Source organism: Xenopus tropicalis, chromosome 4 (genome assembly GCF_000004195.4).
Source record: "Xenopus tropicalis strain Nigerian chromosome 4, UCB_Xtro_10.0, whole genome shotgun sequence".
In the NCBI taxonomy this organism is placed as follows: Eukaryota; Metazoa; Chordata; class Amphibia; order Anura; family Pipidae; genus Xenopus; species Xenopus tropicalis.
This window is the reverse complement of record NC_030680.2, coordinates 74,942,619-74,961,069: the sequence shown is the minus strand read 5'-3', so window position 1 is coordinate 74,961,069 and position 18,451 is coordinate 74,942,619. Positions and strand designations below refer to the sequence as shown.

The 18,451-nt window shown below is 39.4% G+C and overlaps 1 protein-coding gene across 3 annotated transcripts in view; it reads left to right on the top strand.

Annotated features, from left to right (window-relative positions):
- st3gal2.1 (ST3 beta-galactoside alpha-2,3-sialyltransferase 2, gene 1) overlaps positions 1-18,451 on the top strand; it is a 34,985-nt gene that overhangs the window by 6,719 nt on the left and 9,815 nt on the right. For 2 of the 3 annotated variants that reach the window (XM_002931660.5, XM_004914049.3), the window contains exons 2-3: positions 9,803-10,585; positions 17,053-17,246. In XM_002931660.5, the coding sequence (XP_002931706.1) occupies positions 10,229-10,585; positions 17,053-17,246 (551 nt within the window). In that variant the 5' untranslated portion in view covers positions 9,803-10,228. Of the gene's footprint in view, positions 1-9,448; positions 9,630-9,802; positions 10,586-17,052; positions 17,247-18,451 lie in introns of those variants that run through there. The other variant, XM_004914050.4, reaches the window with a different exon arrangement.

Sequence of the window (18,451 nt, the reverse complement as noted above, 5' to 3'; positions counted from 1 at the left end):
GAACTACTTACAGCAGATTTCCTACATGCTTTATACTTATTCATCAGATTATGCCTTTCCTACTCCCTCCCTTCTGTTTTTCAACAAATCACCAAATCTTCTTGATTTCAGGTGCAGGCACAGGTAGGAGGATTTGAAAGCGTAGGGGCGGATTCTCGGCAAGTGTTTTTTCGGCTTGCCGAAAATACACTACCCGTGGCATTAGCCTTAGGCCTGGGATGGCTTCTGCCCAAAGATGGTAAACTCTGTCAAAGGGATCAAGTGAAGGGGTGTCTTCTCGGCAAGCATTTTTCAGCTTGCCAAGAATACGCTACATGTGGCATTAGCCTTAGAGAAGCTTAAGAGAAGTAGTGGAATGAAGGGTTTCTTCTAGATTTAAAGAGACCAGGTAAGGTGTGAGAGTGTTAAACTGCATTGTAGGAATCCAAAGAATTGCCCCTCTCTAATCTTGACAGTTTGTCTTGTAATTCCTGTTAGGTAGGTAAACAAGCATTCATTAAAAGATCTGATATATTTTTTTTAATGCCAATTCATACCCATTTTATAAAGTCTGAGAGATTTCTGAGGTGTGTAAGAAGTGAGTTGCACACAATGGCAAGTTAGGTGATAAGTGGGGTAGTGGATGTCCTAATAACTTGAGGACAGTGACCCATACTCTGCGCAGGGTTTTTAGGGTATTGAGGAGCATGTTCATATTATTAATGTGTCTGTAAGGATAGTTACCAAGACCATCCATGGAATGAAGAATAGAGGCACAGTTGGGCATATTTGTATTTGAAGGTTTTGGGGAAAAAACACCAGTGAAATAGTGAACTTGGGATACTCGATAATAGAAATAGATGTGGGGAGGTATCAGTCATTCTCAGGAAAAATTAGGGTTATTTCTTCAAAGTAAAGGTATGATACATTTATTGAACTTTGAGCATGGGATGACAAATAGAAATTAGAAAGGTATGTCATTTTTATTTTCCACAGGGTTAGAGAAAGATTGAGATCAGGGCTAAGGATTTTGTTAGGGGACCAGGTTGAGCTAGAATTGTTGGGGGTCTGGATGGACATGAATTCCCAGGTACTTGAATGACCTTAACTTAGCTGTATTTTGGGAGGTAGTTGGCTTGGGGGCAATGGTGTATAATTGTGATTGTGAAGTTCATTTTTAGCCCTGAATACTGGCCAAATGCTTGCATTGTGGTTAAGTCCACTGGATCAGCCAGATAGACCAGAATGTTGTCTGTAATTGTTGTTAACGGTGTTGAACACTTCAGAGTTGCACCAATGTCTTAATTGGGAGTCATCAGCACGGCTTCATTGATTATAAGTATTTTGATGAGTCTGCAGCTTCTCTCTTTCTCTTTTCTTGTTCAGTTTTTCTGTTGAGTGGGGGTGGGCATTATCCTGTATGTGAATGCTGTAATAGGGTCAGTGCCTGAGCAAGGCTTTTTACATCAGCACCACACTACACAACCTCATTGGTTCAACTATTGGTGGCTCACAAAATGTCCTTAGACTTGAAGCCTCTGTTTTGGGTGTGACACAGCCCTGTGTTAAAAGTTAAAAATAAATAAATAAATAATTTTAAGGAGAAACTGAATCTAGTTTATCTTTTTTTTTAGAACATGTAAATTATGGGAAAATTGAAAAATAATATGCATAAGAAAATGGGACAAATAAACCCAAGGGACATGGCTTTCTAGTTCTGCCATTTGATGAGATAAGAGAGGTTATTAAATCATCAATCAGCTTCAATATATATTTTCCATTTTAGATTTTTTTTTTTTTTTTTATATAGAGGCTTGTAAGGACTGTTCTATTTTTCCACTTTATAAATCATTTAGTAGTGTTTATTTTTGTCTCCATCTGCACTGCTTTTCTTTCATTGCTTGCTGTAAAGTGAGCATATGGAACAAAAACCCATTCTCTTTTGCAGTCTTGATATGACCTATCAGACCCTCTCTCTCACTGCAGCACAGCAATGCTATAAAGGGAACAAGATAAAAGCTTCTGTCCTCTGCATTTGAGGGTTATAATAGCAGATAGAAGGGGTATAGAGGTCACAAGGCTCATTCTCCACAATGAATAGTTTGGTAATGCAGAGAAATTAAAATTTACTGTTCTACAGATGTGTAAACTGAGGTAGTACAAAAGATATTGGGATATTATCTCCTTAAAAAGAAAACAGGAGCTTGCACTCTCGCTGGCATGCAATGAATATTCCAGGCCTAACACAGTGAACCCTGTAACTATCATAGTTATGCAGCATAGTAATGCAGGGAACCCTATCATAGCTAAATGATTTATTGTATGGGAATGTTCTGGGTGCCCTGTTCTTTAATGTTTAAACATGTAGTAAATTTTAAAGTTGTTTTGCCATCAACCTAAATGTATGCTATTTTAGCTTGCATCAAGTACAAGACACTGTTACAGCATTATAAAGAAAGATCCAATATCCAAATTTCTGGATAACCTGGTTTCAGTTCTGTACAAATTAAGTCATACGGAGTAGTGGGGGAGAAGTCGCGCTAAAGTTTCTGCATCTTCTCCCTATAGCTCCGTATGCGGGCAAAATATTCCGGTGTGGCTGGGGGGCGTGCCCCCCCTAAATTCCTTCTGCCCTAGGCCGGGCCTTTGTGGCCTCGCCACAAAGCCGGGCCTGTGTTTAATCCAAAGGTGCCACAACTTTAGGAATTGTATGCGTCAAGGAAAATGCCATATTTAAACATTATCGATTCTAAATGTAACTTTGGGAGAGACAAATGAGGTGTGAGCAAGGCCTCTGCAGCTTGTTTAGTTGGTGAAGATATAGGTTATCAATACACATTGGGATTTAGGACTTGTATTGATAGTTTTGTTAGTGGGGGGTTAGTTCGTGTCACCGTTCATCTGTCAACATGTTTGGCATGTTCAGCAGCTTTCAAGCATTTCTTTTTTCTTTAAGGAGTATTTTTAACCTATTTTGAATTAACTTTTATTAGGGTAGAGATAAACCTATTTTAGGCATATTTTCAGTTTCTCTTGAACATCTATTTAGAATTGTTTTTACTTTCATTTATATTAAAGGACATGTAAACCCCACACACAAAAATGTAATCAGTGAACAGCCTCTTTGAAATCTTTCAATACCTGCCACACTGGTTGTTAATAGTAAGGCTGCAGCATCCCCTTAATCACTTAGATTTCCTTCTTCTCCTGTAACCCACTCGGGCCCCCTCCCTCAGGAATTTGCTTTGGCTGTTGGCTTGTGGGCATGCTCAGTTGTTCTAAACTCAGATTACTAAACACGCCCTCCAGTCTAGCAGCCAGTGAAGAATGTGCATTGCTGGTTCCCATAGAAACTCAACTCTAGCTGTCTGCTTCAGTTTTTTCTCTTAACCTCCTCTCCTTAGCTCAGCTCAAACAAAGCAGAACTTTTATCAAAGACAGTTGTGCCTGTGTTATTGATGAAATGTATGCTGAATAAGGGTCTGTGTGTGTGTATGCTGTTTGCAGATTTAAATGTATCTGATTATGTATCAGGGGAAAAATGGCCACTGGGTGAAAGCTGCTATTTGCTTTAGGAAAATGTGATGGTGCTGGCAGGTGGAGGGAATATATGTAGTACAAATGATGCCATTTGGGTGGGGGAAATGTGCTCAACTGATATACATTGTAGGTAAATGTAGGCTTTACATGTCCTTTTAAAGGGAACAAGAAGACATGTCTTTTGCAAAATAGCGCTACTTCTGTAGAAACTTGCACTGAAATCCGTTTTTCAAAAGCAAAAACAAAAGACTTTTTTTTATATTTAATTTGGAAATTTGACATGGGCTAGACATATTCTTAGTTTCCCAGGTGCCCTCAATCATGTGACTTGTGCTGATAAATGTACTCCTGCAATGCAAGTTGGAGTGATAGGAATGTAGCAAGATAATGGCTCCCTGACACCTGCATTGCTAAAAATGCTTCCATGCCCCACCTAGTGGTAGATATGAAAATAGCATGCAATAGTAAAAATCCAAGTCAGGCTCATGACTTCCCCAGGTACATTTAGTAGGAGAAACAGTAGGTTATTTGTGTAGCGCTGGCTCCTTCTGGAAGCTCAGGATTAGACACAATGCACTGAGTGAGATGCCTGCCTACACACAAATATTACAGCTAAAAAAAAATACAATTGTTGGTTCAAAAATAAAATGTAAAATGGTAGAATGAATTATTTGCAATGTGAACAGTGTAATATAGTAGCAAAAACTATACCATAAAAATTATGACAGAATCCCTTTAACTCTTAATGACATGGATAGACCTATTACAAACAACTTTTTAATAAGTTAGAAATTGTTGTTCTATTCTGCTTATTTTCAGCCTGGAACTAAAATTGCTACATGATCCCTGATGCCAGAAAACAGACTTTGAGAGTTTGTTTTATTTTTATCTGATGTTGAATTCAGTACAAGAAAAAAAATGCTGAGCATCAGCCAAATTCTGGATTCTGTGCATTTGTAACTTTTCCCCAACATGCAGCTTTAGGGTGATGTAAGGGATCCTTTATCTGGAAACCTGTTATCCAAAAAATTTGGTTTTAAGGGTCATGTCCCATAGAGTCCATTATAAGAAAATAATTCTAAATTCTATCCTCCATATGTAATAAATATACATAATAGGATGTTTGGGTTACTGCTCCTGGGCAAACTGACATATATTCCGCAAGGGTATATAGAAATTAAGCATTCACATCGATCCGTGCTTCAATGGAGCTTATCATTTATTTTCCAGCATACAGTTTATACATGTTCCCATTAAAAGTATGTAACAACTGGACAAGTCTCTACCCTCTGCAATTCTGAGAAAAGGAATTACAGCTCTGAGTTTGTTTGGATTGAGGGTTGGTCCTTGACAATTTATACGCCCGGGCGCTAAAAGCCCCCTTAATTATCACTGCCTTGACCCCCCTCACCTCTCCCTTATTGCATAGTTCCTATGTTTAAGCACTGTCCCTATCACTAACCCCTAGCTAAAAATGCAGAGTAGCGCAGCAGTGTACCTGCCCAACATCATCTTACCAACTGAAGACACTTCAGGTCTCTCTGCCGATAAGAACCTGCTTGCGCATGTGCAGTTGGAGGTAGCAGGAAATCTGATTAAACTGCGCATGTGCAAGCAGGGTCCATGTTTTACATTTACTTTTTACTTGACTTGTCATTTGGAAATATGGCAGTCCCTGTATCCATGCCACGTTCGCAGTCTTTTGTTATTGATCGTTGTTACAAAACATTTCAGGGCCAAAGATTGGCTTTTTAATGTTACAGCCTTCTGTTTTAAAGAGGCTTTTGGGTTTTGGCTGTCAGAAGAGTGAATGACAAGTCAGATCTGTCTGTCGCTCTGCAAATTGGCATTTACTTAACACCTTTGCTGTTAATCTGAGCTAAACTGCTAATTTGCCTTGTCTCTACTAAAACGTTTGATACATTTCCCCATGTCTGTCATCACTCTTCTGTCTCTCTCTCTCCTTCTGTGCTGTAAGATTCACATGGGTAATGGTTTTATTAATAGTTACATGTTCAGGATTATTGTAGTTCCATACATGGGACTGGTTTTTGAAGCAATATCTTTTTATTAGAGCATCCTCCAACATAATATCTTTTGGTTTACTAACCAATAGAATGCATGTATAGTAGTTTGCTGTTTACCAAGCAGAACATGCTTGATACTGTGCTAATTACTGTTCAGTAGCTGCTAGATAGCCTGTATATTCTGCCTCATGTACAGGTATAGGATTGCTTTTCCAAAAACCCTTATCTCAGATTTTTTAAAAATTTAATTTTCTTTTTCTCTGTCATAATAAAACAGCACTTTATTCCACCTAAGATATAATGAATCTTTATTGGATTGGAGGCAAACAAACCTATTACTTTTATTTAGGGCAGGGGTACACAGGGAGATTAGTTGCACCGCAACAAATCTCCATTGTCGGGGGCGACTAATCTCCCCGCAATGACATCCCACTGGCTAGAATGTAAATCGCCGGTGGGATGGCATACGCGTCACTGTGATGTCCCATATTTGCCCGAAATTTCCTCTGAAGACAACTTTGGGCGACTGTGGGACATTGCACGACGTGTATGCCATCCCACCGGCGGTTTACATTCTAGCCAGTAGGCGACTAATCTCCCTGTGTACCCCTGCCCTTAATGTTTAAATGATCTTTAGAATACTTACTGGCAGCGCCGGATTTCTACTCGGGGCGCCCCAAGGCCGCCCCCATTCGTTGCCCTCCTGCCATGAGAACGCGCATCCCCCCCCAAGCGCTAATGCACATGCGCCAAACTAAGAACTCCCATACGGAGCAGTGGGGAGATGTCCCCATTGCTCCTTATGGGAGCAAAATTTTTAAATTTGCATGCCGCCCCTGTGTTTGTGGCGCCCTAGGCCCGGGCCTTTGTGGCGTGCTTACTGGAAGACCTCTTATCAGGAAAACACCAGGTCCCAAGCATTCTTTTGATTAATCTTGTTAATTAGCATTTATACATTAAATCTGTTAGATGATTTATTGAATTAAAAAGGAACTTTTTTTTATATTTTTTTATATTGAGTTGAAGCATGTTAAGTCTAATCTATTCAGATGAGCCAAAGATCAGGTAGAAATTTCATCTACTGCCCAGCATAGTACTCCCCTGGTAGGATTTGTAGCCTTCCTGATATCAACTGGGGAAGCCATCCTACAGCAACCAGTAGGCTGCAAATGTTGCCGCTTGGAAGTCGTCTGCCTCATTTAAAGGCAGCTTTAGAACAGAGTAATGTGTGAAATTGAGGGGATAGATTCTGCCCAAAATAACCTGCAAACATTGAAAAAAGAGCTCTCTCTTGTTATATTTATTTATATAGTGACAGCAAGTTAAGGTACACTTAACAAATATTAAAAAAAAAAAATTTTTTTTTTTTTTTTTTTGTAATTGTAAGATTCAGGGTGCCTGTAAGCAAGAGTTTGTAAACTAAAGACATGGGAAGCAGTTGAACAGTTGAACGAATCTGCAGTGGCACGTGTCTATCTACTAACTTATCCTGTTAGTGTATTTTTTTTGTATTTCTTTGCTGCTGATGTTCTATGGTAGGTTCGTGAGCAGAGATGGGTGATGCCATGTACTGCCAATTTCTTCCTTATCTGTATGTTTCAGATTGGCTGATAATAGGCAAGGTCTGTGAGCGCTGTGTTAGCATGCTGGTTTTTTTATGCTCCGCTCATGCCACTTTGGCTTTCACAGGCTCTTTATCTTGTGAGCTGCGCAGACAGTAGTTATCCATCATCAGGCGAATGAGGAGGGGTCCTGCAGCTACATCCAGTCCTGCTGAGGGCTTAACTCCTCTTACTCTGACCTCTAATGCGCACGGTACTGTGCCTCGTCCCTCTGGCACACAGCCCTGAACATGACAAAGTGACATTTTACATCATTATCTTAAATCTTAAAAAGATACTGTACATATGCTATATGTTCAGGATATAACAAAATAATATATATTAAATGAAATGTTACAGATTTCAGGCATATTATCAGTTTGAAGAGAAAAATATCACTTATGGTATAGGTTTAGCCTGTTTTAAGTGCAAGGAAAGAATTTTACAGTTTGCTTTAAAATTAACAAATTGCATGAAATGATTGGCCCTGACAACTTTTGTGACCAGTAGACAAGACTGGGATTATCATATATATATATATATATATATATATATATATATATATATATATATATATCTTGGGTTGGCATTTTCCCGAAAAGAAACCGCTCAGGCAGGACTTATATCATTCAGAGTTTATATCAATCAAGTATTACACCAGCCTTTCTCAAAGTTACCATTACTGTGTGTAGTGACCAATATATACAGTGTTTGGCGGGAAACCCATAGATGTGATGTAAAGCCGTATATAGCAAAACAAGTTAAGTGACGTAACCACCCCCGTATACACATTCCCAGCCTGAACTCTTTACAAATGCATATAAAAAATTGGAAACAAAATAATATCTTACTATGACTACAAAGATCTTTAGACTATTTTATAGTCTATAAATGAGCTAAAGACATCTAGTAAAACTCGATAAATGACACCCAAGTGAGAAATCATAGTAAGTAAGGAGATGGCCTTCCTATAATTTGCAGCTTTCTGTATAATGGGTTTCTGGATGATGTATCCTATACCTGTACAATTATAGGCAAAATTGGGAATGGAGCAAATATCACTTAAACATCACTGTGCTTTCAAAGATAGACTATTTCCCAGTCATACAAGAAGCAGTGTGCTCCTACTCGTGATATCTGTGAGGGGTATTGACTATTCATCCAAGGAAACGGCTTTAATAAAGAACTTCCTTTCAGAGAATGTTTTAGGATGTCCTATTTATGCCTTGCTAGCAGTCATTTTATGATAGTACCCCCAGCAGCAGCACTTTTCATATTGCATGCTAAGCAGAACATGGGTTGGCATATAGTTTTTCTTGCCTTAAAACTTGCATATTACAGCACCTTATCTGCCACACATCCTAATGTACAAATATGAAAAATCGTGCATGTGCATGGCATTGGTCTTCTGAACAGTTTGAACCCAAAATGTATAGCAATACAAAGAGTCAAGTACAGTTCAGAATGAACTAAAGTAAAAGCTACATTCATGGTCGGAATCTAGGGTTGCCACTTGTCCTGTTTGACCCTGTTTGAAAGGGCTGTCTATCTTCCTGGTGCCAGGACTCTCCTTGATTGACTTGCTTTGCCCCTATAATTCACCTTACTGGAATACAAGTGAATCATTTTTCATTTTGTGACTGCCCTTAAACAGGCAGAATATGTTAGTCTGTGGTGTACCTTGAGCATTGCTTTTTTTTTTTCATTATCTGTATTTTATTCATTAAAGTGTGAGATCTCATATGGCTTGCCCCAGAGCTCATCTGTCCAGTTCCTACCTAGCTAATAAAATATTTTGCTTAATGCCAATGATACTTATAGGGAAGAAAACTACGAAAATCAAAAAGCTGGTATTTTATTCCAGAAATGATGTCAGCCCTATTTTGTGTAAATACAAGAAACCGCCATCAAGCTTTTATTTTTTGTCTTCTACAGCAGAACACTCAGCAGAGTTGTATATCTCAGGGCACTTAGTACAGATTAGTTGTACTCAGGTTCTCTACACAGAACTGCTTTTCACTATAAAGTCTCTCTGCTGACTGCCCAGGCTGTTCCAAAGTCATTAACCCCTTGGCTGCTTCGGTGTCCAGCTCAAGGCCTGAGTTTCTGTTTCTCCTGCTGCAATCAATCCTGCTGTTGGACAGATGTTCACTGAGCACTTAGGGCTTATGCAGAACAGCTCGGCAGCATTAATGTGAGGCATTTGGAATGGGGGCAGGATTAAGTGTCACATGACCATCTTATCACAGAATGAGGAATGCAGTCTCTCTCTCTCTGACAGAGCTAAGCCATTGCTGTTTTCACTGCAGGGTTACAGACTTCTCTTTTTTTGTCCCGGGTCTTATAGGATGCTGTTCTGTCCTTCTCCTTTTTCTCTGTGCATAACAGTTTTTCCATGCTGTTGACTTTCCTCTAATCAATATTCTATATATATATACTGTGTATAAGAAAGGCTTTGGACTGCAGGAATGGAAAGATACAGGTCAGTAGTAATTAAAGTTGCAGTCTTTCCAAGCATTTGAGACACTGCAGGAGCCCAGCCCTAAGCACATGAAGGGATTCATTACAGCTGTGTCCTCCTTATCTTGTACTAAAGTGGTTCTCATTACCTGAAGTATCTGCTTGTTTCAGTTCATATTTCCTTTTTTTTTTCAGGTTTGGTGGTGTCCATTTAAACTGTAAAGAGAAGCAGCTCATGATGAATTGACCAACCAGGGCAGGATGTGAGCAACAAAGCGTGGAGTAATTTTCTTTGTGCACAAATATTGTGTACCTTTATAGGAGGATAAAAATGATGGCACACAAACCGATGAAAGAGGCTTTCCTGATGGGCTAAAGTGAAAATCTGTTGCAACATGGACGGTATAAATTTTAGAATAAATACCTATTTGCCCTCACTTTAGATACTGATAAGCCTCAGGCTTTTTGGTATCTCATCCAGATGAACATTCTTGTGTGCTTGACTAGTTTTGGAAGTTTGGGCTCATAGTAGCTCCTTCCTCCCGCTACTGCTGAAGGGTGGAGGTCCATGCTGTGGAAAGGTGGAACACATTTTCAGGGCCCTCTAACACGGACCCCTTCATGGCTAACGTCAGAATGAGGTGCACCCTACGAGTATGGATACTAACTACCTCCATCTTCCTCTTTATCATGTCCCTGCTCTTCACATACTCTCACAATGGCACAGATGGCCCAGCCTATCCTGAGCTAACTGGCTGGGCATCTGCTGATGGGCACCCAGTAAGGCTTATCCCAGGCTATCCTGGAGTAAGACACCGGCCCCCACCTCCTCGTCTACCTAAAACTTGCTCATGCAGACAGTGTTTGCGGCAACCTGGATTCTCCGCATGGTTTGACAGTCATTATGATGCTTCTGTTTCGCCTGTGTGGACCTTGGAGAACAGAGAGCTGTCTCCAGATGTCCTGCACTGGTGGATGGTGAGTATTACCACTTTTCTATTACCTTTAGTGGCAGCTGTAGGTTATTTGTATGAAACATTGGCCCAACAGTTAAAATGCTTCTTAAGAACTGTTATACAGAAATATGATGCCTGAGATATATTTCAGATTATTTAAACGTTAACGAAAATCATTATTTTCTGGAGTTCTTTAAAGATCTGGTGGGTTACCAAGATCGCCAAAATCTTTGTTTGGGGAGGGAACCCTGGGTGTGGGAAGGTAATGAGTTGATGACAACACAGAATTATCTAAATATTCATTGATCTTCAGTAAGAATTGTTCTTTTCAATGTGTACATTAATAAAAACCACTGACAAGGTAGATATTTGTGCTTGTAGTCTCATACCACCAATAGGCACTATTATAATTATTATAATCACAAATTTATAAAGTGCCAACATATTCAGCAGAGCTGTAGAATAAATGGGTTTATACTCTGAACATATACATTTGAAAAGAGCTTACAATTTAAAAAGTATATGGGTGGTTAAAAGTACTGCAGTTTTTCTTATCTATGGGAGAGATTTATACCAACCCCATGATATTTGCAAAGCAGGAAGCAAACAGAAGCAATGTAAAAGTAGCAGCATTTTTGGTCTTCATGTGTTTCTTGTGTAAATATCTGTACAGTATCGGGTGAGAATCACAGAGAAATACATTTGGCTGCCTTTTAATTGATTCCCACTTACTGCATTGTAGAGGGAGTTTTGTGGCATATTGAGAGGGAGAATACAGTGGCCAAGACTCTGCTAACTAATATTTGTGCCTTTTGCCCTTTCAAAAAGCAAACACTGTCCCCCACATACCAAGAGACTTTGGAGAAGATGACACTATCTTTTGTATCATATCTAATAGCCACTTTAAGGGCCGTGTCAGACGGGAGGTTAGTCTCCTGCGACAAATCTCCCTTGTCGAGGGCGACTAATGTCCCAGATATGCCATCCCACCGTCGATTTACATTCAAGTCACGATAATATCGTATTGGCATATGCCATCCCACCGGCGATTTACATTCAGTCACGATAATATCGTATTGGCGATCCGAAAGTCACAAAGTTTTCTCATCCAAACGATCGTAAACGGTGGGAAAACCTTTCTGACTTTGATCCTTCTGTGCATGATTTTGGAAGCTTTCCATAGGACTCAATGGCACTCTGCAGCTCCAACCTGGCCCAAGGAAAGTCATGATACTGAAGCTTGAATGAATCCAAAACTTTCGTACTCGGCACGACAATGCGATTTCTTGCACAAATTTTGTCACAAAGTACGAAAGTTGCAGAAAATACGCACAGTACGATCAAATATGAATGTTTTGTAATTCGTATCTGACATACTTTAATAAATAGGCCCCCAAGTGTATCCACCAGCTGTAATGTTCTGCAGCCTATGTCACATTGTCATTTATCAGCTGTGTTCTGCTCAGCAAACTTGCTTGAAATTCCACAAGACCAACTTTCTCCACATGTTGTCTTGCCACTTAAGTGACGCAATGGAATGTAAATTGCCTACAAAAGTGCACAAACAATAAAAGTGCTGCAAATATTATGTGGAACCAATATTTTCTGTGCCAAGAAGTCAATTTGTTTTGTGTAGCAAAGAGATTGACCCATCTTTTACTGTCACACTTTATGTATAGGAAGTGATCTGCATCGATGATTTGAATTATAAACTCTATAGGGCAGAAACATCCTTCTTTTAGTGTATAGCACTTTTTACTTAAAGGGATTGTCAACCTAAAAAATAAAATGAAAAGAAAATGTAATCAACCAACTTTCAAATATATGTTCAAGTTGCTAGTGATTTCAAAATATATTTTAAAATAATTATTTAAAGCAGAAGCCATGTGATAATCAGACTTGTTTTGGCTGGAGGAAAGCTGACTTTGCTACATATTGCTAGTTCAATAGGCAATGCTTAAACTTTGAGATAGAAGAAGCCTAAAACGTTGCACATTATGTTTTTTATACATGCTTCTTTCTGTACCAAGCCAAGGCAGCCACAGTCCTTTAGCAGGGAAGATCTGTGTCTTCAAAGATGCCCCCAATAGCTCCCCATACAATATACTGTGTGTATGTGTATGTATATATATATATATATATATATATATATAATATTCTGAACCTTTTAGTTTGGTGCAGTAAGTCAAATTTGTTTATAAGGTTTAGTTTACCTTTAATTGATGTAGATTGGTTAGTTGCTCAGAATGAATTTGTAGCTATGTATGTGTTTTTTTTTTTTTTTTACACCTCTCCTTTATCCTTATTAAAAAAAAAAAAATACAAAAGTTGCTTTTGACAAATGGACTCTCACCAACGGGCAGATAGAAGTGCTCACATGCTATGCATTTAAAATGCAGTTTAATCAATAACATATGGCTGTCCAGTGATGAGAGTGATGATTTTTGTTTTTCTGCAATTTTTTTACCATTCCAGTCCATAATTACATTGCTTACTAGGTCAACATTTTTTCGTGCCATCTGGTTGTGAGCATAAATGCACAATACACGGAAGCTGCACTTTAAAGTTCTTAGTAAAATAAAAAATTAAAGAAAAGGCTGCCAACAAAATGTTTTTCTTTATCCTGAAGCAGTTGTCTGTAAGTATGCTCAGGATCCAGGATTTGGTTCGGACTTTGACCACTATTACGATCAAACTGCTCTAATTGTTTACAAAACCTGAAAATCCACACAAAGCTGAATCCATATTAGAGTTATCTAAATACAGTAAATCATTGTAAATAAAATAATAAAATAGATCAGTGCAGCTAATAAAAGCTTCCATGTACGACTTTACAGTTACCAACGGTGACATCACTTGCAGACCTTGTGACTGTGGGGGTCCCTGTAAGGACCCTTATCTGCCCTGCACCCACACAGAGGCAGACGGAGCAAATTAATTTGGCATAGACAGGAGTCTTTTTTTTTTTTGCAGTGGGGAACAGGATATCCAGGTTACACCATTGCATACAAGCTATTTAGCCTCATGGTTCCCAGAGCAGGCACTAAAACAAACATAGATTCAGGATATAGAGTTAACTTCACATATGCTCAAAATGAGTAGAATATCCTTGTATTCTACATTGGATAAACTGGAATATTATTCTTAAAGGAACAGTAACACTAAAAAATGAAAGAGCTTTAAAGTAATAAAAATATAATGCACTGTTGCCCTGCACTGGTAAAACTGGTGTGTTTGCTACAGTAACACTATAATTTATATAATAAGCTGCTGTGTAGCCATGGGGGCAGCCATTCAAGCTGGAAAAAAGGAGAAAAGGCACAGGTTACATAGCAGATAACAGATAAGTTCTGTAGGATACAATGGTGTTTAATCTGTTATCTGCTATGTGCCTTTTCTCCTTTGAATGGCTGCCCCCATGGCTACACAGCAGCTTATTTATATAAATTATAGTAGACTTTCTGAAGTAAACACACAACTTTTACCAGTGCAGGGCAGCAGCACATTATATTTTAGTTACTTTTATACACTTTCATTTTTTCGTGTTACTGTTCCTTTAAAAATGGTCAACCCTTCAGAGTGAGATAAAAATAATTGAAATAGGGTATGTTATATGACATTGTGCTATCACTTCACTCTGTTTTGTCTGGAGGCTCCCAGTCGTTCCTATTCACTTATATGCTTGTGTAGTGGTGAACTATAACCTTAAGCTTAAACTTAAATTTTATGGTTTCTTATAACAAGCCAAATGCTCACCAAATTAGACTACAGGTCCGGGTGCTTATGCCCCGAACCTCTCGCTCTGTAGATATTCAGTCTTCATATAAGTGCAATTAGTATACTACATGCAGTTGTGAACGGTTAGATATACACTCACCGCTTCCTCTCAGTGGCCCGGGTGCAATGCCCCAGACCCGCAGCAAGGGAAAACACGACCTCAAATCAGGTGTAGAAACCTCACCGGCATGCACTCAACGGACTCCAGGACAGCGGTTGTAAAACTTCAAAAAGGCTTTATCCAAAGATCCAGACCTGACGCGTTTCGTGTGTTGCCACACGTAATAGCACATTGTGCTATCACTAACATAAACTCTAAAGTACATCCCTTTTCAGTAGGTCCATTAAAACTTTAAATGTTGCCATAACTTACTAAGGCCTTCGTCACATTTCCTGGCTTAAGTTTTTTCCATGAAAACATGACATCAGAATGCACAAAATTGCCTCCAATCATCTCCCTTTTTGCCCATGGGAATAAAGGTGGTTGGGGGGGGGGGTGATGTTGGCAAAGAGGTGGAACTGTGGTACTGTATGGCATATAGTGACTTTTACTGTCATATAGTGTCTTTATATCTGAATACATTTTGACCTAGGCATCACCCATAAGAGGTAGACCCATCATTTTATCAGTAAACAAGCCGTTTAGCATGTGATTCCACTTTATCACTAAATCACCAGTTCCTCTTCATGTTAAATACAAATTTCCCCTTGAATATCTTTGTGAGATTTAAAAAAAAAACCCACCAAAACAAAAAAAACACAAGAGAAGCAATTGGCTCTTTGAACTATGTGTTCATTAGGGCTCTGGCACACGGGGAGATTAGTCGCCCGCGACAAAACTCCCTGTTCGCGGGCGACTAATCTCCCCGAGTTGCCATCACCTGCCATCCCACCGGCAAAAGTGTAAGTCGCCGGTGGGATGGCACACGCGGCGGCGCGATCTCGGTAAATCGCTGAAGTTGCCTCACGAGGCTTTTTTGGCGATTGCCGAAATCGCACCGCAGCGTGTGCCATCCCACCGGCGACTTACACTTTCGCCGGTGGGATGGCAGGTGATGGCAACTCGGGGAGATTAGTCGCCCGCGAACAGGGAGTTTTGTCACGGGCGACTAATCTCCCCGTGTGCCAGAGCCCTTAATGTTGGCATATGGAAGGTGACTGTTTATTTAATGTATTCTCCTTTTAAAAGTAATAGAAAATGCAGTCTGCATTGCTCCTCTTATTCCCATCAACCTATACTCGCCAATGATTCCTTTTTCCTTTGTCTGTAATTTTTGTAATAAAATGTTTCAAAAATGTTTCAATATTGTACAAAGGTAGTTTTGTTTTTTGTTTTTGTTTGGTTTGCATTTTACAGCTACAAATGCCACCAAACACAGGTTACCTTGCAATCCAATCACTATTGGTTTATGTGTAGTTTGCCTAAATAACTAGTGGGCCAATTGTGCTTTTTCAGTTGCCCATATGCAGAAAGATCACAACTGGCAAATGTGATGTTGAACATGTGGCCACTGCTGCCGCTGGTCAGCCAGGTAACTTGCTTCACATTGCGCAGGATATCATACAATACCCAATGCATAACAATTGACTTTTATTAGAGAGCATGTTGGTCTTTCAAAGATTTGAACTGAGGGGCAAATGGTTATCCAATGTGGTCAAGAAAGTCAAGCAGTCTTGCTCTGTGTAAGGCCCCTTGCTGCCTTGTTTTTTTTACATGATTCCAGTCCTACTAGTCTGACTGACTAGCTGAACCGGCTTATCACAGTCAGAGTATTGCATGCTAACATATTATTTTATGGCCACTGTTGCTCTCCTTCATATAACCACTATTATCTGATCAGATGGCCCTATTGCTTCATCACTTATCTATATGGAACTAGAGTAGATTTTCCTTAAAGAGATACTGACACCTGAAATTAGACCCTTTTTTACATTTATGATAACATTGTCTTTGCATGCTATTTATAATTTTGCCATAAAAGTATTTGCCCAATGCTTTTGCATTACCTATCTGATCCCTCATGTTCCTCTATGAGGGATTTGTGCAGCAGTAGCCCGTTAGCATTAGAAGCTATAACTGACAGGCTGAGAAGGGACAGTCAGGTTGGCAAAAAAGTCGGGTTTAAGAACTTCTTTGCTTTGCTTTTACCTGCATATCTGAAGATTCAGCTCTTAACATTAATAGAGTGGATGAATGATCTTTTTTTATGACCATTGGTCGTGGGAAGGATTGTGATTGTAGCATGTATTGCCACCTTTAGCCACCTTTAGACAATCACTAAAAGTAGAGGTTTTCACTTTGCACATTTTAATGAAAGGATCTTTACTGCATGTTCTTACAGCAGTTGCTAAGCCTAAATAATAAAAAATGCAGAGTTATAGACTCTATATAAGCAGGGATTCCCTTTGTGTATTTTAGCAATCTTTAGCAATTTAGCAATTCTTGCTTGAATGTCAGCAGAACTACAAAGCTCACTTTAAAGCTAATGTTTTGGCCCCCATGGACCATTTGTTTCATTGTCATAATAATAAGTAAATTACTTATTTTCTCAGCACTGTTCTCCTCGTTCCAGCATTATACATATATGTTCAGGCACTTTTTTTAAAAACATTTAAAGAGAGCAAATGCTGAGACAGGCTACTTTTGATTCATTTAGCTAACTATGTAAATGAGTTGCTCTTAATCCTCTGTTATGTATGTACCCTGTCTAGATGCTGCAGCCACAATTCAGATCACATAATACTCCGGAGATCCTTTCTCAGTTGTTCCAAATCATCCCTGGTCAAAACCCCTACCAGCAACAAGACCCCCTAACTTGTCGACGTTGTGCAGTTGTTGGCAACTCTGGTAACTTGCGTGGCTCCAGCTATGGAAAGGATATCGATGGCCATGAATTTATCATGAGGTATGCTATGTGTTGTTTTCCCATATCATTGGCATTTATATGTCTTAATTGTCAGAGAGGGTTAGTATTGCCTGGATGCAATAGTATTTGTCCCGACTTTAAATAAAAGCCACTCTGGGGCTCATTTATAAACACTAAACACTAAGCTGCTTTCTGCCGTATACTACTACATAGGGCATTATGTTACATTTCTCTCATATTGCTCTTATACAACTTCTGTCAGCATGTAATCCAAGGAAAATACCAGTTATCCACTGACTAGCTTCTGATATATCTTTAAAAAAAAAGCAAAAAAAAAAAAGCAGGACATTTCTATACTGCTAATGCTTTTCTGTAAAACAGAAGGGTACAAATGACCCCCTGGAATCGGCATACATTATTCAGGACTCTGGTGCACAGCTCTGTTTAAAATTAGCTGCATTGAAACTCCTGGGACTTCTTTAGCAGTGAATCACCCTGGTGCAGATGAGGGCTCCCCGTTTGATTTGCAGCACATAAACACAAACACAAATTTAAACAATACAGTGTCGACTGGGCCTCCTAGGGCCTAATTGAGAACCTAATAAGGAAACACTCTCACAGAAATTAGATGTAGATATAGTTATAAACATATAGATGTTATGTAGGCCTTGGATGAAATAAGAAATTGTTGATTGGAATTGTCCTTGGCTGGGGCCCACTGGGAGATCTTCTTGTAGTCTGGCACACCAGTCCAATCCTGCAGTAATATATCTCCTGCACCTTCAGTGGGAAGGATTTTTAATAGCTTTGCCATATGCTTGTGTCATAAAAAAGAGATTTATTGGCAAGGCAAAATGTTAATTAGTGCAGTTAAAGTGTGAGGTGTGAAGATATGGATGTTTAGGAGTGACTCGCCAATGCACTCGGCATGTCAAGAGAGGGAGACGGCGGATCGTGGGAGCTTCCTGGGGGGCTTGGGGGGCCCACTGGGTTTTTTCCCAGTACCCCGGCTGCCCAGTCTGACACTGCCCACCTTAGAAACTTGGGGCCTGCCCGGTGCGTAAATTCATAAGGCATACCAAACTCACCAGGTAAAGGCTATATGCCGGCAGGTCCAGAGTATCTCCGCATAATAATTAACTATGTGAAACAAAAGAAATATAATACATTTTATTTTATTAAGGAATCGCAGCATTTGGAGGGGTCCCTCATATAATATAAATGTATAATGTGCATATAGGTGA